General features: G+C 39.5%; 1 protein-coding gene across 3 annotated transcripts; it reads right to left on the reverse strand.

Moving 5' to 3' along the window:
* Positions 1 to 1,592: 1,592 nt before the first annotated feature.
* On the reverse strand, positions 1,593 to 21,102 carry LOC129773731 (transmembrane protein 94). Of its 3 annotated transcripts, none has more exons than XM_055777379.1 (9): positions 20,687 to 21,102; positions 19,572 to 20,631; positions 10,582 to 10,719; positions 10,285 to 10,329; positions 9,958 to 10,087; positions 9,720 to 9,879; positions 4,323 to 4,419; positions 1,988 to 4,260; positions 1,593 to 1,921 (listed from the first exon to the last, which is right to left on the reverse strand). In XM_055777379.1, exons 1-9 carry the CDS (start codon positions 20,851 to 20,853, stop codon positions 1,849 to 1,851), a joined length of 4,143 nt encoding a protein of 1,380 aa, XP_055633354.1. In that variant the 5' UTR covers positions 20,854 to 21,102; the 3' UTR covers positions 1,593 to 1,848. The 3 variants fall into 3 exon arrangements, with proteins under 3 accessions (XP_055633354.1, XP_055633358.1, XP_055633364.1); XM_055777383.1 differs by having other exon boundaries at positions 9,762 to 9,879; positions 20,687 to 21,101; XM_055777389.1 differs by lacking the exon at positions 10,285 to 10,329 and having other exon boundaries at positions 20,687 to 21,100.
* Positions 21,103 to 22,710: the final 1,608 nt, after the last annotated feature.

The raw sequence follows: 22,710 nt of genomic DNA on the forward strand, positions 1-22,710 counted from the left end.
CAACCCAAGTATAAATATTTTTGAACTTACGTTCATCTGATAAGCTAAACAAATGCTCTATTTTGTGACGTGACAACGCTTCAAAAGACCTATTTTTCAAATTCTTTTTTCTCACAAATTACAAAATGAAACCTAGGTCTATCAACGGCTCTTCAAACAAGTATTTAATTATAAATCCAATGGTATATAGATATTAAAGTTTGGTTAAGCAAGTGCAGAGATATCTCAAGAAACATAAAAATAGTGAAAACCTAAAATATTTTAAATATAATTATGTAGCTTTTTGAACTGGCCTTTCTCGAAGGTTGGTGCATAAAAATCAAATTCGTTTCAAATAACTTATGTTATAACTAGTGCTTATTCAAATAAACTTTTCAATTTTCTCCTAAAACTAGATTTGAAATTTGATTCTATTGTGCATAACCTCATGGAATGGTTCTAATGATGGTGAAGGAAAAAATATTAAATCGCATGTGGCGACAGTAAATGTAAAAAGATGCATACTGGCAATAAGGACACGAATCTCGTATATTGTCCTCACGAGAACAAGAATGAATCATGTATTAACCATCTTCAGTTGTTTCTACAGGATCTTTCAGATTAAACTCTCATGCAAAAAATCGAATAGCTTCTTGTAATTTTTTTTTCGCTCCCTCGAGGGTAACACTGCATTCCCCTCTTCGGGACAATAAAATTCGGCTACTCGTTCAGTCTGATCGGATGGTTTTTACTGTCAAGATTGACAATTTACAAGAACGTGTATTTTTAATGAAATCGTATTACTCGAGCAACCGAAGCCCTAATGAAACTGTGGCCTCTTATAGTAAGAATTTCAACATTTCTCGTCGTCAATTACTTCCACTGGGGGTATGTGAAGGACCGTTACTATGTTAATGAGTCACAAAATTTGGAGGAACTTAAAGAAGAAATAACTCGGATTTTTAACAGCATCGAAGCCGTAATGTTAGAGTTGTGCATGAAGAATTTTGTTCACCGTTTAAAACGCGTTATCGAAAAAATACGTGGTCACATCGAAAATGTCCCAAAATAAGCTTCATTCTTGTTTTTCAAAACTCAAAATCGGTTCACTTTTGTAGAAGTTATTAATATATGTTGCGTGAGCGTTTAATCTAAAAGACCCTGTATAAAGCAACACAAACTCTTCAATTCTTTTCAGGACCACCATCCAGTTCAAAAGAGTTGAATTTCATGTGTTTTCCTGTACCAATTATCAATCAACACTTATACTCGTCCACTGACACACTTACAAGAAGAACATTCAGCGAACCTTGAAAATATCCATCCATTCATTCATTGGGAATTGATTCAGATGCAATTTCGAACAAATTATTACGAAGCCAACAGTCCAGATATAACCCAGCTCTAGTTTTTCCAATACAATAAGCTACATTCGAAAATTTATCTAGTTTCACTACCCTTTTATCGAACGGCTGTTGAAGGCAAAGGAAGAAGGATGAGTAAAAAAAATTGTTATCCCGCGACGAACGTTTGTTTAGACATTGTCGCAAGGGAGCTTGAACAAGATTAAAATAAAAATTGTGCTTTCTTTCCCAGTAAAACTACAAATCCAATTCGAAATAAGTACCATCAATGTATTCTGATACATTTATAAGTTTTCGCAAAAACGTAATAAAGATCGAACAAGTCTTCTGACCGTGAAGTACGTATCTGACAAATTAAGAAATAAAGTTCTACCCTAAAATATAATCTTACATCTACAGCAGTAACAATAGCGATAACAAAAAAGGAAACAAGTACATACAGTTCTGTGGGATAAGTACTTTCGCACGAATTCCGTTTTTGTTTTAAGTCTTTTGTGGTGATCTCTTAAAACGGTGAGTTCATCCCAAGCTTGGTGCCGAAATCCAGCCTCGCTCGTCGAATATATCGACTGTTGACCCTGTGAAAGATATAATGGTATGATAATTCAAAAGGGTTTTCAACCGACTCCGATGATCAAACCCACTTGATTTCCTCCCACTTGAAGAACTCGGTGATGGCGAAGGTTACGACCGCCGTCAGAATCAGGAAAAGTACGACGGGCCAGATGCGGTTCACCTCCTGCCAGTAGTACTCGTTGGTGCACACGTGGACCACCACGATAAGCGTATGGAACACAAGCAGACCAGCGGCCACCGAAACCCAGCACAGATTGCTGAGTGGATTCCGCCTGAAGCTTGTGTAGTCTCGATGAACGAAGGAAGCCGATATGGTTACGAAATGGATAACGATGCCCAGTAAGACGAAACTTCGGGCCACGGCTAGATCGTTGGTGAAATTTTCCGTCGCGTCATCGTCTTCGTCCCCCGAGAAGATCTCGATTGGGTGCGACAGGAAGGAACAGTACGAGATGACGAGAAACAGAACGATCAGCGAGAACTTGATGCCGTAACACCAGAGCACGAATATGATAAGGCGGGAATCGAGACAGGTCTGCTTCTTGCCGGTGGCTCGCTTCATAATCCCCGCATCGGGCTCGATTCGTAAGAGGGTGAGCGAAATCAGAGGCACTGCGAAGCACATCAGATAGAGCGCGTGATGAGGAATGACCATCGGAGGAAGCGAGATGATGGCGGTGATGGTGTTCATGACCGCCAGGGTAACACCACAGCAGGCCCAGAACTGCACACAACTCCACAGTCCCAGGATAAATCGTCGGGACAGTTCGATGACGTCCACTATGGAGATCGGATCGTCGCGACACATCGCGATCGAGCAGGAGATCGAGTTCAGCATTCGACTGAGATAGATGGGCGAAATGGTTACAATTTTGTCCGGAATCGGGCGGAACAGTTTACACTGTTTGGCCGGACGAATTTTGCCTTTGTTGTTGTAGATGTTTGCCTCCGTGTAAGCTGAATAGTCCTGACAAACCTGCGGATACAGAGGCTCGATCGCTATCGAACAGTCTCCTTGGAGAAATATTTCCGAGTTGGAGTTCGAAGCCGAAGAGCCTAGACAAACAACGATCTCTCCGTACTGTTGCATGATTTTGAGCATCTCTCGGGTCGCTTCCGCCGAACAGTCGGTGAAAAGCGAGACCAGTAGCGGAACATTGTCGACATTCTCCAGATGTGGCCGAATGTTCTCGATGCCTCTCGGAAGCTTGGCACGATTCGACATATCGAAGTTGATCGGAGCACTTTGCTCGGTACTATCCGTCAGACAGCTCAACGAGCGACAATTATCGTCGTTCGCTGCGCAATCCATGGCCGAATCTTGGGAAGCTCTCCGGTGCAGTTTGAGGTTCTCTTGAAACCCTCTCATTCCAAAGCTATCGTTAGAGTTATCTATCGAGGGATTCCGGTTGTGCGCGTTTTGTATATCCAGTAGATTCGAATCCGGATCGGAGATTGCACCCGGAGCCGATGAACTGAGCGCTTTTGATGCCTCCAAATTTGGCAACAATTTGTTCAGCTCATTCTCCTGTGCCACTTGGGCGGGGCGCTGGTCACTGGGAGTCATCGAGTGTACCTTCAGCTCGAATTGTTTTGTCGGTGAGGACATTTCACTGTCGCTTTCACTAAGCAGAGAAATGTGACAATTCCATCCAGACTCCAGACCCATCTTCTCCGAGAACACCCTCGAGCGGAGTTCGTTCTCCTTGCTGAAGTGGACAAACCTTATACAGGCTCTCTCCAACCGTTCGATCAACTGTACGATATCCGTCTGCGCTTGGTACTGCATCGTTATCATCCCGATGAACACCTGGTGGCACTGCATCTCGTAACATCCATCAACGTCGGAAATGTCGTCCTCCTTATTCTCGCTGAACAACAGCGAGTCCGTGCTTATAGAATGGTGCGTTAATGGGGCTCCCCCATTATCAAACTCGGACAAGTTTTCCCGGATGTACATATCTTTCCTATTCTTAGTCTCCGGCGGAAGCTCCATGTAGGCAACCTCGCCGTCAACTCCCCCCGACAGGGCCCCCGTTATCCCGTGTCTCAGCGGACGGTACGCAAACGCCGTGCAGTATGCCGTCAGTGCGCTTCGTTGGTAGAAATCCTGCGCCCGTTTGCGTTCCTTCTCCGTCAACGGGTTCAAATCCTGCCCGTTCCAATAGTCGTCACAGCTGTCCATCACCATATCGGCCGTACCCTGCGTAAGCAGCTGTAGCGACCCTCCGGGAGTCTCGCGCATCACCACCGACAGCGAGTGCGGAAAGGGAACCTTCACTTTGGCGGCCAGCTGCAGCGATCGGGCGAACTTGATGTCCCTTCGGACGACATCCGGTTGCTGAAAAACGAGATGGTCGATGTGAGTGAGAGAAATGTGTCTCATTGGTACAAACCACCTACCAAGTGCCGATAGCTGGAGATTTGACCTTCCAGATTGAAGATGTCGCGGGCATGCGATGTGAAGCCTATTTGGCGAGCGAGTTCGCAAAGGCAGCGACTGAAATCAGAGGACCAAATTTTGGGTTATGCAGATTATGTTATTGTTCAATGCATTTTTATTTTTGTAAAATTGTGGGGGCGACTACAGGGATTTTTTTGGATTCTCCTCCAATATATATTAGCTACGATGGTGAAAACACTACTCTAAACAAACGACCAAATAATCAAAAACGTTGTGCTGAAAAAAATTGCTACGATAAAACTACCTAATTTACTCAAATTAGATCACTACGGAAAGAATGTGTGAGTGTGCGATAACAGGCATAACATATATTCATCCACTGAAATTTGCACCCGGGCCGAAGAGTTGATTTACACCCCCACCCCCCGTCAGAAATCATATTTATCCAATTTCTTCATATAAATTCGGTGTACCTGGGGGCGACCTGTGCAAAATTTCAGCTCAATCGGAAATGATTTAGGAGTGCCTCAAAGCACTCAAAGTTTTGATTTTTTGGCCACTCAGGCCGAAAAGGTCGATTTTAGCCCAGGAATTTTTTTTTCGATATAACACCAGGTCTCGACGTTTTATGTCATTTGGCATCGAAAACATTTTTTCGATTTTTCTAATTTCATGTTTCACCTTGGGAGATTTTCGAGGGTCGAAAAATCAAAAGGCGTTTTGAGGCACCTTTAAATAATGTCCGATTGAGCTGAAACTTTGCACAGGTCATTTTGTTGGGCCAAAAAACAAAATGTACATGGTCGGTTCTTAAAATTCGATGATTATTTTTTTCATACCTTCCTTGCCAGTCCCTGAAGGTCGATATTTGGCCAAAAATTTTTTTTAGAGATTACGTCAGGGGTGGCATTGCGCATTTCGAAATGAGTAACTCGTTTGGAGAAAATTCGAACTCAAATCGAAATGGTTTTAGTATTATGTATATTTTTCAAGTTCATATTTTCGGTGTACTAGATTTAGAGCAAAATTTTTCTCGTAGAGAAATGTAAAATTTTTGGGTTCGTAAACAAAGCTGGTCAAAGGCTTGTCAAAATGGTCGAAACGAACAAAAATCACTCGTTTCGAAATGCGCAATTTTATTTTCGAATTTCCAAATTTACCCTATACAAAATATCAGCTAAATCGGACTTCATTTACTGTTGTCGCACAGCCGTCAAAGTTTTTTTTTCAAATGTCAAATTTCAAATGTCTTTAAATTGCATGAAACGAGATCTACTGTCATCTCGCAAATTTTTTTTTGTGAAAAATCGACACTCTGGGACTGGTAGTTTTTTTTCGAAATACTAGACAAAACGTATAGTTTAGGGTGCCAATGAAAAACGTCACATCGATTTTTCATACGGGAGTCCCTGCGAAATGTTGATTTGCACGATAAAGTACCCTGTGCAAAATATTAGCTTATTCGGACTTCATTCACTTTTGTACCAGAAGTCAAAATTTGAGTTTTCTGAAAATCAAAAAATCGCCCAAGAGAAGAAAAATTTAAACGTCGCTTTTCAAAAAACTCAAACTTTAACACAAGTAAATAAAGTTCGATTGAGCTGATATTTTGCATGGGATAGTTTTTCGTATGAATAAACATTTTGAATCAGGTTCTCTTTTTTCAAGATGGCCATTTTCTTTGGCACTCTAATACACATATTATATGGTAGATAATTTTTTTTGTTTTGTTCAGCCAAAGGCAATCTCTTCGATTATTCGTAACCCAATAAGGAACCTTCGCATTACGTTTATTCGTTTCATTCTTCTCGATGCAGCGGAGTTTCGAGTCGTCATTTTCAGAGCGAGTTGAAGCATTCATCTATTTGAGCAGTTTATATTGAAATGAAAATTTCGTTATTGTATTCGAGCCTACTGACTACTTAAACAAATGAAAACGGTAAGAAGAAATGTTGTCAGTAGAAGAGCATGAGTATTCAGTTGTTGGCGTCGATAAATCCTGTCCACGTTAAATTTCGGACACTTTTCTTTCAGTGCAGTTGATGAAATATTTCACTAATCCATGAAATATTTCACTTACATGGCTGAAACCCTCCTCTTTATTTCGATGTCCAACATGTTCACATTTTTCTTCAGTTTGGTAAAATGGCGTCGAATCAAGTGGAAGTACGCAAACGCATTTTGCGCGAACGGCAGCAAAATCCAACACTGTCGGTATGCGATCTCGCCAGAAAGCTAAAACTGCCGAAGAGTACCGTGTTTAGTGTGTACAAATCGTTTGACCAGCGCTTAGCTGTGGATCGGAAGGTTGAAAGCGGAACAAATCGAAAAGTATGCTCCCGACAGATGGACCGAAAGGTGGTTGCCATTATTGAGAAACATCCCAACCTTTCAGTTAGAAATGTGGCTCGAAAGGTTGGAAAATCAAAATCATATGTACAAAAAGTGAAGCAGGGGCATGGCCTGGAGGCGTACAAAGTGAAAAAGGTGCCCAATTATGATGATAAGCAAAATTTCACAGTAAAAAGTCGTGCTAAAGTGCTCTACACCCAGTTTTTGCAAAAATGTTCATGCACCACAATGGACGATGAAACTTATGTTCTCGAAAACTTCAAACAGCTTCCGGGTCTCACTTTTTATACTGCAATGCGAAGGAATGCCGTAGCCGAGTGTTTCCGGACCAAGGAGCAGTCTAGATTCCCCAAAAAGTACTTGGTTTGGCAGGCCATATGCAGTTGTGGCCGAAAAACAAAGATGTCTGCGAGAAGGAATGTCTCCAGAAGCGGTTGCTACCATTCATAAGAAGCCACGACTCTCCAGCGTTGTTTTGGCCAGATTTGGCCTCTTGTCACTATGCAAAATTCACCCTGGAATAGTATAATGCACATGAGGTCAAATATGTGCCAAAACAGCAAATCCACCGAACTGTCCAGAACTTTGCCCAGTGGAAATGTACTGGGCTCTGATTAAGCGAAAACTATTCGAAACTAAGAAGAAAGCGAATGGCATCAATTATTTCAAGAGGAGATGGAAAAGCGCCGCCGCCAGCATATTTGAGGATACTGTACGGAACCTAAGGACAGATGTTCCCAAGAAAGTTCGTGAATTTTACAGACAACGTAATTAACATCGAAGTAAGCTTTCCTTGTTTTAGATATAAGTCTATTTTACTGAAATAAACAATCGGTTTTGTTATATTACGTGAATTTTTCTTTTACTGGAATCATCTTGGTGTCCGAAATATAACGTGGACAGGCTATAGTATAGTGGTAAGCGTGATTGCTATGCCTTCTTTGTGGCTTTATTAACAGCAATTTTTTGGTAGGCGGATCCGGGTCTAGGACAATTTATTTTTGTGAAGTTAAACGGATGAAACATTTAATTGAATTGCTGCGAGCGTACTTTTGCATGCGGAATGAAAAAAAATGACAATGATAATACTCATTCGAGCAGTTTCGATCGAAACTAAAAAAAATATTGGGAAATGAAAGCTCTCACTTTCCAAAGTGAAAGGAAACGACAGCAGTAATGAATGGAAGATAAGATGTTCCAGTATGCGATATCCTTTCACTTCGATAAACAGGAATGAATCAACCAAACATGGCCCTTGCTGAAGTGAAGGGAACAAGAAAAAAATAATTTCCATTTCATAGTTTCGAAAATGACAAGCACTGGTACTATTAGATACAGCATTATCAACGTATGCATTAAAAAATTGGCTAATTTCGGTTGATGATAAGAAAAAACTACAGAAACGATCTGATTCTATGCGGCGTGTGAGGTGAGTGAGGTATGGTGAGATTACAATTGTCACGTATGTCAAGCGATTCCCCCAGTCGTATGCCGTGAGAAATCTCACATGAATGAACTCTCACCGTATTCCCGCTCTCAAATCTACGTGACGATTGTCACTATGAACTGGGATTTCTAGGTTACAATCGTCGATATGTCTTGATGTGTTTTAATTTCTTGTGGAAGCAGTAGTGAATTTATTATCTCTCGATAATTCAAAAAACCAAATTTTCCTTAAATCCTACGTTTATTGGGCCTTCTACAAAAATGCATCAACGTCCTTACTTTGTTTATACTCCCAATCATAGGCACAAATCACTCGCATCACTTCTGCTGCGATCATTCGATGCCGCTGGACATTCTGTTGGGGCTTCCTAAACCAATTTGCCAAATCTGGCCAAAACTTTCACCCTCAGTGAACGGAAGGAAACGTTTCTGCATGCACCCTTCTTTACAGATTTTCGAGTCCATCGTCTTGTTCGTGACGAGAACCTTGGTTCACAGAACTTCCTGGCAAATTTATCAACGAACACGAACTTAAATTCGCTGGGAACATTTCTTCTGGGAATGGGCATACAGAATTTCAGGCCTGGGAACCGTCCAAAATCCATCTTTAGGCACGTTTCGTCATGCCCAAAAACAAATTTCTTCTCTCGGCTTTCATCCTGCTTTTTCAAAACAAAACAGGTTTTCCAGGCCATGTCAAAATATTTCAGATACGCCTACTACGACCGCAGCTATAAAATTGAACAGTTTTCCACGCCGTGTGAAGAAGAGAAGGCGAGAATTGATTGAAAAAAAACATATATGGAATGGAATTAGTCACATTAGTCAGCCCATATGAATTCTTAACGCACTCGATAATACGAGTATTAGAGGCGAATGAACTGAAAAGTTTAAACCCTCTTAAAGCCAAAAAGAAGAAGAAGCAGAAGAAGAAAATACGAGTATATAAATAAGGTTTTGAACTATTTTCAATGGGAGAATAAAATAAACGTTTTTAGAAACAAACAAATATTACTATTATTTAAGCAAAAAAAAAAATTTTTAATACACAAATCACCGACCTACGAATACGGAGTTGTGTCACGATTCATGTGTAATAAGCAACGTGATGGTGCAATAACACATTCACACAGTGGACAGTGGGAATCAAAATGTTCTTACCTCATACGCATTCGTTTCGAAAACCTGAACTGCTGAAATGTGCTCCACTTATCGTACACAAATCACTCAATTTAGCCCAGAACCATAAACCCTTGTAATGTTCAACACAAAATGGGAGATCTAGTTTCTATTGAAATGTTTGAGGTAAATATCTAGGGAAGCAATGTAAATATGACTACACAGAAATGCCAACGGATACCAGAGACCAAACGTTCGATGCAAATAAAAATCAATCCGATGAGAATAGCATTTTTGATTTGGTCCAATTTGTTCCACCTGATATAACCGTGGTTGATTGCAAGCGATAGTGAAAACAAAGTATAACCAAAGAAAAAACAAACAAATAAAATGGGAAACAATGATTCGGTAGAGAATTTTATAAAAAAAAATGAGTACAGCAGACACCAAATTAGAAACTTGGTATGCCTAGTACATACCCATGCATAAAGCTATTCAAACTCGATTCTACAATCGCATACCGGTTGGTCACGGGGACCAAATCCTTATCCAGCATGGCAACGGCCGTCACGTGGCCGCAGAACCTTGCATAGTGGGCTTGGGTCAGCGGGCAGCACGTGTTTACAAGGATCGCTAGACCTGTGGGAACACGCAAAAAAAAAACAGAGCACTTCAGTATCAGACTTTATTGGCGTGAATGTTATTGATCATCCTTACCCAGAGGTTTCAGCGAGTTGAGGTGATTTTTGTACGCATGATCGTCGAATTCGAGTTTGAACGGACTGTGCTGATCATGCGTCAGGTCCAGGACTTCGGCAATCGCTCCGCTGCCTTCTTTCTGGGAGCTCTGATAGAAATTTCAAACATTTGGGGAGGAAAGAAGAATACGATAACTTTAAACGTACCCGAACATATTGGCACGATGTACACATCGAACATTAGACTATTTGGAAAACAACACAAAAATCAATAATATAGGAAATCTATGGACAGAATACAGTTCGAAAGCTATATGTATAGAGTACAGCTTATTATCATCAATACCAGCTCAATTATACGCGAGAGTGGATGGTAGTGTTCCTGGCAGCACTGCAAAAGTGACAGGAAATTATCACTATGGTGGAATGACAGGAGAAACTATATAAAACAAAGCTTGATTGCGGTTTCGGTTTTATGAGAGAGGACCCGAAATCATTCGATGATGATTGCTGTGGAATGTCTCGTTTGTTGTAGCTCTAGAAATATTCGTTTGAACGCAACAACCAAGCCGATCGCAAAAAGAGCAATGACTTCTAAAGCTCCAACAACCGTGTCGTTCATAGTTTAACCTAGAACACCAACCTGTGAATTGAGACTACTCTGGTCGGATTGATCCGAACCCTGATTCTCGTCGTTCGATGCGTTCCGTAAGAAGAATACCTTCTCAGCGGTTGGATTTGGCCACGATAGGATTCCTTTCTTATCCACACAGCAAAGCGCCTATTGAGGAGGAACAGTTATTAGCTAGATTCACAGAGTAATTCCACGCCAAATCAGCCGGCCGTTGACCTGACTCTCACCGTTTTTATGTTGAAACTTGGTATTTATGATGGAAATCAAAAGGGCGTATTCAAAATTATTGATCTTTCCTTCAAAAAGTTGTAAATCAAAATTCAGATCCCTGATTAAAATATGAAGTTTGATGAAGTTGTTGAAAATCTTACCCAAAACATTGAACTATCTATTAAAAATATTAATATCTAAAAACCAAGAGAGAGTCATATCGCCATCCATCTCCATAAATATGCTGTGATAAGATGCCCCACAAGTTCTTCAAATCAAATCAGGACTTATAGTTGGCCATTCCATCACATCAGTATTCGATGACTAAAGGAACGATTTGGTTTGCCTTGAAGAGTGAATTACCGCATTGTCCTGTTGAAAAATCCAGTTTTCACCGCACAGACCATCACCAAAATCAATTAGAACATTCTCTAGAAGCTCGATGTACTTTTCTGAGTTCATTTTAACGAGTGGAAAAGTATGAACAAAAGTTGTGACGTGTTATTATTTGACATACGCACCGAAATCAGAATCAGAAATTACTGGAAGATGTTTTGTATGCTTCAATTATTTCTCACACTGTATAAAAAAACCATTAAAACGATGCCCATATAATAATTATTCACTGTTCACAGCACCACGATGAACGTAGAGAAGAAATCTTGTTTTTTTATGTTTTTATCATTTTAGAGTTGAGTTATGCTTTAGTTCTTCTGTCAAATCGTGATATTTAGTTATCTTGGCAGCAAACGTTCACTGAAGATTGTAGTTTAACAGTATTGCAACGTCTATTATCTGTACTCATCTCTTCTTTTCATCGTAGACCACAATATCAGAGCGATTAGCTGGTATAGGGACAATTGAATTGATCCCTAGATCCCAGTACAACTTGTAACAACTATTCTCCAAAACCGCATCCGGAACATACTTATAGTAGGGTACCAACTGATTTACCAAGTTGCTTTTTGATGCTAGCAGTTGATGAATAATCTTGGGAATCGAGATGTAACGATCTCGACGAATACGTTTTCATGGAAGATGTACTTTCGGTAGTTTTTGGTTGCTACTATCCGGTCCTGGATGGCTACCATGAACACTTCAGTGTTCAATATGGCTTCATTGATGTGTGCTTGCTCTAAACCAGGGATTCTTAACCTATTTTGGGCAAGAGACCGCTTTCCCGTAAAATCGACCCCTATATCCAAGTTTCTCTAGAAATTTATCTGAATTCGAGGTCCGCCTTATAGACAGCGCGATAATTGTCGTGACGGATCTGACTTTCTACGAAGTATCTTCGTAACTGTTAGATCTGGCAAACGCAAATCGCTTTGATGTCAATGATACTCCTTCCTCCTTCAACCCAATACACTTTTCGATTTCGAGTTCCATCCGCTCGTCGGAACTAAAGACGCTAACAGACTGCATTAGACTATGTAACGCTTCTGCTGATTCCGCAGTTTCAAGTCGTCCATACAGAAGGTATGATTTATTGTGGCTGTTCTGTAGATATGGTAGCCATGGCTGCTTCGGTTGAATGATCTACTCAAGAGCTTCATCGCAAGGCAAAATAGCAAAGAATTAAATGTTTCACCTTAGAATATTTTCCTGCGAATATTGAGAATTCTGGATCTGAACTTAGTTTTTCCGTCGGTACGCCATATTCAGTTCCTTCTATTTCGGCTAGTTTGTTCAACGATTACTGCATCGATAATGACTTGAACTTTGCAGCCAAGGGTGTTTTGTTTACACTCCACTCCACTAATTACCGACGTAAGTACTTCACTTCTTTGTTTTCAAGAGACTTTGCAGTTAATTCGCCTCTAACCGACGTAAGTAGCTTGTACAGACTCGATAAACATGTGATAGGCCTGTGCTTCGCCACATTCGCTGAGTCGTGATCCTTTGGCATCGGCATCTGGCGCAGCCCAATTCCTGGTAAATCGAATAGTTTCGTTGATATCATGGATGGTTACCACAACGGCAGGCATTGCTTCAAGTCCGTTTCCGTATTCCTCTTCCTCTGCTAGCAACATCCCGTTACTTTGGTGTTGAATAGGGTTCTCCCATATGCTTGACCAAAACTGGGTAACTTCGTCAATCGCAGGAATACCACTATCGTAATTTTTATGTGTTGGTTTGATGCGGCTGTAGAACTCTCTCTCGTCCATAATAAACATACGATTCTCCGCATGTCTTTTCGTACATTCCGTATAACGTCTCATGTTTTTGGATAGAGCATTCAGCCGTCGTATATGAGTTTCGAGGTTCTCAATGACGCGGTTTTCATTAAAATCAAAGAGCTATGCGGGCATAACAATTTCAACAATTTTTCGAATCAGCTTTCTCGATCGAATTCCCCTATTATACTTCATTAGTCGACCGATTTTGACTAGGAGCGTTTGGATACGATTGAAGGTGTCTTATCCAAGCAGGTTTTTTTTCGAGAGCACAGGTAGAACTTGCTGGTTGAATACGTGAACGGCACTCGTCAATCGATGGGAATACTGCAACTTCAGAATCTTGTGTCGGGTTAAGGCGATCCGTAAAGCTGGGTCACTGCTGCATCCATGTAGAAAGCTAATCCGTTTTTAAGTTGTCTTTGTCGTTGATCCTTTGCCGGTGGTGGTGGAATCAATTCACGCCTTTGAACAATGCACTCAGCCTAGCAGCCTCCTTCCGGGGCCCTCCTCAGGCGATCGCATTACTGTAATTCTTCTTGATCTTCTTGATGATTGGTAGTTTTCCGTTTTCCGAGAAAACACGGGTTAGCACAGGTTGCTTCTTAGAGTTCTCATCTTGTCTTAAGGACGTTGTCTCTGTCGTCCCTAACCTGGAATACAGACACTGTTGTGGGCCGCCCCTAACATGGAGAACAAACGCTACAAGGGTCCTCCTTTCCCGTTTGTATACGACCCAAGGTCCCACCAGGGTTTTTTTTTCTCTATTGTAGTGACTTTCAACACATTTCGGTTGGTTCGTCACTTCTACTTCCATTTTTGGAAGAATGTCAGGAAGAATGTCTTTGAAGATATTTGGCATAACAATATCTTTGATTTTGTATATTTTCTATATGGACTTAAACTTTTCAAAATGCTCCTTATCATACAGAAGCAAGTCGTCGCAGGATGACTCTTCAGAACTTGTACGTATATACCTAAAACTTGGAAAAAACAGGACTCGTCCCGGGAGCCCCTAGAAGTGAAAAGATGCTGACCAACAAAGTTGAAGAAAATGATTTTTCTTTTCATTTTCTTATTTTTCTTATGCTTTATTTTCTTATTGACGCAGAAATACGTCTTTCATTAGGGATGTCAGAAAATCAGAAAACAGGTCACGTTTTTATGAAATAAAGTTAACGTGAATAACATTTTTTTCCGTGAACGGATTCTGGCGGATTTGTTTGGTATGTAAATACCAAACAAATCGGAAATTCCCTAATATTTGTTTGATATGCTATACGTTACAATCCCATAGTCTGTATCTGGTATAAATTCATGAAAATTGGAAGCATTCCCAATTCCTCATACATCTGTCCATTTGTGTGCTTTCCCGAACAGAGCTGTCAATAACGGGCAACTTATCGAAGGAAATCGCAAGATGTAAAACCTCCGTGAACAGAGGAAAAGAAGAAGAACGAAGGGAAATATTTGCCTAGTGTATAAACAGTGTATCTCGCTGAGGCAAACTTCATTCTTCGTGAGGACTCCGACTGGACAACACCGTTGCTGGGCAAGCTGGACGGCGAGGGATCAAATGGGTTTCTCAAGGCAATGGGGGTGGAGGAGTAATATAAGGAAAGAGTAGAATTTTCCAAGGGCCTTTTTGAAGGCTAGAAACGAATGAACTGAAGAAGTTTAAAGTCTCTCTAATTCAACCAGGAAAGGAAGGAAAGGCAAACTTTCAGTATCGTTCTAGATACGAAACAATGAACATCGCTTGTTCTTCCTTGTTTTGCGCCATCACATGTCTTCGTGTTGGACTGAGCTGTGGACGCGACCAAATTACTCACTCGCTGATCATTACATCAAACTGATGCCATTGCATTAATGTTTTGAGCTACACAATTGTGTGGGGAATCATCAAGCTAGGCTATCGTCAGCTCATCAAGAAAATAAATGTTCTGGAATTTTGTCAGTGATTTGGTTTCGCATGGCGGTAGGAAAACTCTCTCCACAAAGGATGACAGCTAAGCTAATCTAGACTGGCAATATTAACAGAAAGGGCTTCTGTTGAAAAGAGCGCAAAACAGAGATAAGTGTGTGTATATTTAGTTGCTTCAAGCCATCGATATATGGATATTTGTGTGCGTACGTGCGTGCTTCATAACCCGTACGTAAAAATAGTGCATCTTCATTACGCTGAAACCCCATTTGTAATGATAAACATAAACTAGGAGGGGAGAGAGCGGGAGTGAATTATTTACGCTAGGGTATTAGTAATGAATCTCTGCTGATGCAAGTAGTCAGCCTTTTCCCAAGCAGTTAACATTGTTTGTTTTCTGTCATCATAAAGGCTTCGTTAGTGCCTTTGACATTGCATCAATGCATTGAACTGACGCTATGGTAAAGCAGGTGTTAAGGTTGTGCACCAAAAAATTATTTGGGGAATACCAAGATATTCAAAAAGTTATAATAAGTCATTAATTCATTTGGGTTCGGATGCAGATATAGTTTATTTCGCTTATTTAATCACCAATAAAGTAAATGTCGTTCTGGAATTTTGTATGTGATTTGGTTTCGCTTGGCAGTAGCAAAACTTTCTCCACTAAAGATGACAGCTGCGCTTATCTCGAGCATGTATTGTTCTACGAGCACAAGAATGAATCATCAAACAATTATCGTCAAATGATTCTACAATAAAAAAACATTTCAGGGCGACCAAACTGGTAGAATGGTTATTTAAAAGACTAATCAAAAACGTTTATAAGATAATATACAGTAAACATTCGCTAACTGGGCGAAAAGGGAAGACCAGCCACCGACATTCGCGTTTTAACTGGTCCGGCATGTAAAACGTCAAATAAAATCGAGGGGAATTTCAATGATTTGTTCGATTCGCGTTGATCATGAAATTGAATAAACAAAAGGTTTCCAATGGAAGTATCGCATTGAGTACGACAACAGGTATGAAATATAATTTAACACTAAACCTACCGATGGTTCATGTATACCTATTCCTACCACAGCGGGTCAAGTGACCCTTTTTGTAAATAGTTAGTGAACAATGACTCGATTTATAAAGTTTTGTTGAGAAACGTGACATACCATATTTCTCCTGTATATTTCGACATTTTGGGATAACAGTTATTAGCAAAATATTGAAATTACAATTTTTGACACGCAAAATGGGAATGGGAATGGTTACTGTTAGCTCGCTTGGATAGTCAGCAATACAATTAATTCTGATGATTCACTATTCATTCACAAATACAACAAAATATATAAAGCAATAGCAAACAATGTGTAATGCAATGGTTTTGTATCACAACCACACATACAAATCTTTCTGATATCATATAAATGTTTGCAATGGTCAAATGATCCGTTGCGGTAGTTAGGGCAGATTACATATGAGGGGCTTAGAATGCAAGGGGTGTAAGTGACGTGATCGATTTCTCTTCATCAACTTTTTCTTTAGTTAATAACTCAATTGCAAAAACGTTTCAATTTAAGTTTGCTATAGAATCCGATAAATGAGGTTCTTCCACATTGTCAAATACAGCTGGGAATGTATTTGCAGCTAAGTTATGACCAAAAGAGAGAGTCGATGTAGAGAAATCGATCAATTCACTTACACCCCTTTCATTCTAAGCCCCTCATATATTTCTCAGTAAAAAAAAATAACAAAAGAGGAATAAACACTGAAGAATACATTCGGTGTATGTTTTAGGAAAAGTAGTGTAGGTAAATGATGTTGTGACAATGTAATTTACAAGAAAATTTCGACTAAAAGTTTAAAATGGGTCATTTGACCCCTCGCGGTAGCTTTAGTGTTAAGGAAATTATTTTTCTGTAATTCAATCAATGTTTTTGTCATGCGAAAATAATGTCAATTTTCATAACATTTCAAATAATATTCGAATGCCCCTCACAGCAAACCTTCCATTTGAATATGACGTCAATTGTTTACGGTTCGGTTCAATCACCAGTAGCTATGCTTGGCGACAATGTCGACATCTGGTGGCAATATTTATTTAGGGAGGCTGATTAATCTCTATCGAATTAGAAGGCCCGAAGGCAGTTTAAAAACTGTTAAAATTTTAATGAAAATATTAACTTCATGTTAATTGATAATTCAAAATATATAGTACTAATCTTTACTCGACCATTTTTATATATATTGGAAAATGATGTTTATAAATGTGTGATTAAAACACACATTTATGATATGAATTTTTCTTCACACGCAATTTCGTAGAAAATTTTTTCCCACCTGCAACAATATGGTTTTCGTGTACATAAAATACACATTCGATATAAAAAGTTTTTTTACATTCATAGTTTTAATTTTAAAATGTATTCGTTCCACCTGAAAATCCATTATAGTCTAGGTAGTGCGGACTGAATCAAAATGGCTGTCAAAAAAGATCCAATTGAAATGTCAAAAGAGATCCAACGTTCAGGAGTGTTATTTTTCTTATGATAATTAACACTATAAAAAGGGTATTGTTATCAAGGGCAAAAATAATTAAAATTATAAAATGAACGAACTACATTTTCTTGTAAATTATTTGATTAACCTTTGCATCTCTGAAAGAGCATCTCAGCCTCTCACTGAGCAACGCATTTTTAATGTCCCCTTTCTTCGACATAACGTTTTCCTGAACGGAATAAAAACAAGCGAAGTCAGAGTCACGTAAATGTTTACTCCTGCGATTTGAAAACATTAGATTAAAAGTGGAACGAAGTGATGCCAAATGATTTAAAAAAAAGTCTGTAATAACATGTGAATGTCTGTTAAAACTGTGGAAAAGCCTGTAAAAGTGTGTAGATCTATAGAAATGTCTTTGAACGTTAATTTTTACACATTCATTAATACTTTGTACATCGCGATGCACGTAAGATTGTATTTTGTATATATATACAGCCATTCCATGCCAAACCGATATAGTGGTTCTCAGATTTTCGTCATTTTGTTCTTTATCGCAAAACATTAGACCCGTATATTTTTATTTTTTCATTAGGGTGGCCGTTTCCATTTTAGGGTGGTCCAAAAAACCATTTTTTCTACTCTTTCCCAAAAACGACTTTTTCAAAAAATTCATAACTTTCGAACCACTTAATCGAATCAAATTGAAGCTTACGAGTTATTTTTCTTTGAAAAAATATTACTTTTGCGAAAAATTGAATTTTTGTTTTTGTAATTATTGATTGAGTTAGTTTTCCATAGCTTTCTCGGTTTTTTACATTTTTTATGGAAAGCTGAGGAATATTTACCTAACATATCTCGATATCAGAGATGCTATAATTATCATTTTTAAGTTATAATTTTATAAATTTAACATGATTCAAGTCTTCGATCAATATTCCTATGTGACTAAACTGGACCTATGCGACTAGAATCCAATCTTCCCGCAAGTGTGATATTTTTTCAAATTTTGCTTATTGGCTTCAATTTAACTCTTTGTGGTCGTTTGTCTGCTCTTAGCCACCACAGCAAGAAACCATGCGAATCTTATTTTTCACTCAACCAAGTAACAGTTTATGCTTTTCCTAAACGTAGCTTGATGTCTGGTAAACCTTTTCACGAATCAATGCGGTACTCCTTTGAGTAATAGATAACGGTACGCAATATTCGTATCCTCTCTTTCGTCTGCAATGATGTCAGGGCAAAAGTACTTATGTGTATAAGTTCCAAACTTCATACACACCAGATGAGCCAACCAGAAAGTCTGCCGGGCCGCAGGTTGAGTAACTAAATATAATAACTTTTCTGTATTAAAACTATGAACAAATGTCATACGGTGAGTCAAATATCTTTGATGTGATGAATAGAGCCTCTTATTTTTCAAAAACCTGTGAAAAATTGTTATATCCAAAAAGTCTGCAACAAAAATAAAAACAGATACAGATATGTCTGTAAATTTACAAACATATTTGTAAATCTGGCATCTCTGGTGGTCTGAGAATTTATTGCAAGAAATCGCTTGAAAACATGCATGATTTTGCTTGAAAATGAAGTGGATTGAGTCCGCACCACTTAGATTATAGTAATTGTAGCTTCCCAAAATCGTGATACGAAGCTCAATTTTGTTAAATTTCTCCGCTCCGTCTGCGATGTCGGTCCGTACAGAGAAGCCGCTGTGCCTGATAATATAAATGCATCATGTATTTGTCTGCCCGTGTCGGTACGTGCCGTTTACACTACGTGCTGGATAATATAAAACGGCCTTTATTGGGAGTACAATCTTGAGAAAGATAATTCATTCCACTCTACGCTCGCCGGCAAACGATGTTCACTCAACAATTACCAAACGGGAAATGGGTGTTATGAGGAAGGGCTGAGCGAGCGCAACATGTTTTGTTTTGAGATATAGAAGTTTTTAATATTAATTTCAATTTTCGAGTAAGATTTTTGTACAGCGTATTTATAATATTTTTTTATAGCTCACTATTTTTCCAACTTTGTCAAACATCATATTTAAATGAGACATCTGGATTTTGGGTAGTTTCCATCATAAGTACCAAGTTTTAAAAAAATCGGAAAGGGTCACGTGTTGTATTTCGGCCGATTTCGCGTGGAATTGCTTCACAGGAACTAATGGAGAAAATAAATTGAAAGGTAAGTACCGTAATGGTTCCCAGAACTTGAACTACATTTGCACTCCGACTGAGCAGCTCGCTCCGGCCTACGAATAGCTGCCACCAGTAGTGAGCCACCATCCGACGAGGCAGCTTGGCGTGATCCAAATCCCCCGTCGGAGTGTCCAAATCTTCCTGGAAAGACTTTTGCGCTTGTGCTCTCATAACCGCCTGGGGAATCGAAAGAAGAGCCTCCAGCCGAGCCGTTCCCCAGAGATTGATGGTGATCCAAAGAATGGGGAATATCAGGGGAAGGATCGGAAGCAGAGCGGCCGATGGATTGAGCAGAAATATGTTACTCCAACTGGTGGGAACTTTCCCATTGAAGTAGAACCCAAAATAACGCAAAATTCCCACCAACGAAGTGAGCGCAAAAACCACCGCGAAACCCCACTGCTGGATGCATTTGGTGACGAGGAGATCCCGTTGTTGATTGATAATAGTGTCTGGTCGGTTTAAAAAATTATCTAACGTTGTTCGGAGATTGTCCAGGTAAGGGGTCACTTCCACTATACAAGTCAGATCTGGAATAGGAGTACGAGCAGTGGGTTTCTTCGGTGGTTCCATCACCTTCGTCAGCCCATACGTTTCTCCGCACTTGAACGATCGCTTGCCGGAGATTTCTGTACACGTCCCCGGGGAAACCTGACCGGGTCGCATAACGATGTAGTCGCCTCGAACCAGCAGCGCCCACGGGAGATTTGCAATTTTCCCATCCCGATAGGTCCACTGGAGAGTCACGCAGGGCGAGAGTGGACTGCAAAGATGTGGATAATTTGATGGAGTCCAATCGGCACACAACTGAATGCCACATTTAATTTCCTCTAGCACATCTCGAACCTTTCGAAATATCTCGGTGTTCCGGAGGTTATTCTCACGCACAATAATAAAAACGGTCAGCAACAGAAGCAGCAAAACGAAACTAGCGGACAAACAGTAGCCCGTCAGAAAAAGTGACACGACAAGGATACCTGTGGCCAGTAACGAAAACCAATTAACAGCGCTTGTGAGGTTTTTCACGAAGGACGATTTGAACTTCAGGAGCCATCTAAAATGAACCGATAATAGCACAGAGTGAGAATCATTACGATTTCGCAACAAACCTTCGCTTTGCGTATCTTTCCTCATACGCAAGCAGCACCGTCTCAATATCATCGTGCAACCTTTGCAGAGCCTCGGTTGTGGCCAGCCCAAGGACTTCCCCCTCGCTGTAATTGTTTGCCTCCGTTCGAGATGGAAAATTGTTTGTGAACTCACTTTTGATACCCATTTTTTCCGAGTGTATATTTTCACATTTCAAAATTCACTAGTTTCTATTCCTTTGAAGGATAATAGAGGAGATATCACCTGATTTAAGTACATATACGATGACATGACGATGACGTGGTCGAACAAAGGAACTACAAACAACAATCTACATTTTACGGAAATCCTATTCTAAAGCGCACATTCTGTACGATTCTGCCATTTCCACTTTTTCAATAAACAGTACGCGATCGATGAGTTAACAACTGATAACATCTGTCAAAGCCCTGCCTGTTGGTCGATTACTTGGTTTGTTTACAACTTTTTCGATACGCATTCATGTTGATTCGTCGATTTCTGTTCGAGGTGTGAATGTAGTTGTGAGAGAGGCCGATTTGTTTATGTTCATTTGGTTCGACGGATTCGCATCCGCGTTGACGAAATTGAACATCGTGCTCCGATTTGGGAAGCGAAATTGATAATGGATTTCATGTGGAAAAAACAAACTTTGTAAATAAAAGTTATGAATGAGAATGAAATTTTCTGTACCTGGTATGTATTCCTTTTACCATTATGACACGACACGTTTTATTGCAAGTAGTGAAAGATCTTACATGTATCTGATAATGGTTCTATATTACAATTAATTTTTTTTGTAGAAATATCAGGAAATCTATAGAAAAATGGTTAATTAAGGGTAATAACTACATGTTTTAAGTAATGAAAATACATTAAGTAAACCTTTTCATTCAATTTTTAACCATTTAAAAATAACCTTCGGCCTGCTAATTTGATGAATAGTAACGTGCCTCACAAACACGGTTGATGATATTGTACCTTCGTCATCGCGAATTGTGTTCATTTTTATTTATGAGTTCACCCGATACAGCTCTTTATTGAACAGTAGAGGCAATCGCGTAGTACACTGAGATGAAAATTTAGTATATATGACGATTTTATTCGTAAATGTCACAAATTCGCTAATCATTTTCTACCCTACTAATCATTGGTACATCCCTAAGACAAGATGAGACAACTGGCTTCTTACTCTCCTTCGTCGTACAAAAACGAAGCCATGACATAAAGATTCCAGAGTTTCCAAATATTATAAAATTTTGGATTTTTTTTAATTTCTGTTTTTATGAACAACATTTAATTTGGTGCATTTGGTTGGTGCAAATTTAATGATTTTGCATATTTTCAGTAAGGCAATCTTAAAAAGGATAAAGGATAAAATAAGTATTTCATCCCATATCGATAATATAATAATGATTTTCATAACAACTCGTCCAAGATTGTCTGGAGAATCTTTTCTCGTTGATTCGTGCAAAACAACGGCTCTCAACTCCACAATCGTGACTTTTTCGCTTTTTCGCAATACATGACCGTAGTACCGAATGCTTCGCATATAGCGGATACACAAGAACATCTTGTTGGATTGATGGACTTGCTATCAAAGCGGCGAGAAGAATGTTCAACCCAGAGATTGATGGACAGTGAAGCAGCATCAACATCATATCGAATTTCAGCTTCATCTAATTTTAGTGATAATGTGGATGACATTAATATTGAATTCGACTGTGAGTACACCGTCGATGAAGCGAAAACTTACCTCGACGGAACAGAACAAAATTCGTAGCTCTTTACATCATCAAAATAAGTCAGCGGGAAACAACATGTCAGCAGTGTAACAATTGGTAGTCAGCAGAACACAACCTGGATGGTATCAACCTTCTCTTTTTTCATATTTACGAGCTAGAGCTAACAACTCTGCCATCTGCATAGTGAATGATGAGACTTTCCATTTCTTCTTGGCAATGGAAATTATATTCCAAAATATGAAACCGCATTAGGGAACTAACGAAGCTAAATTGACAAATGA

The sequence above is a fragment of the Toxorhynchites rutilus genome, chromosome 1 (assembly GCF_029784135.1).
Source record: "Toxorhynchites rutilus septentrionalis strain SRP chromosome 1, ASM2978413v1, whole genome shotgun sequence".
Classification (NCBI taxonomy): Eukaryota; Metazoa; Arthropoda; class Insecta; order Diptera; family Culicidae; genus Toxorhynchites; species Toxorhynchites rutilus.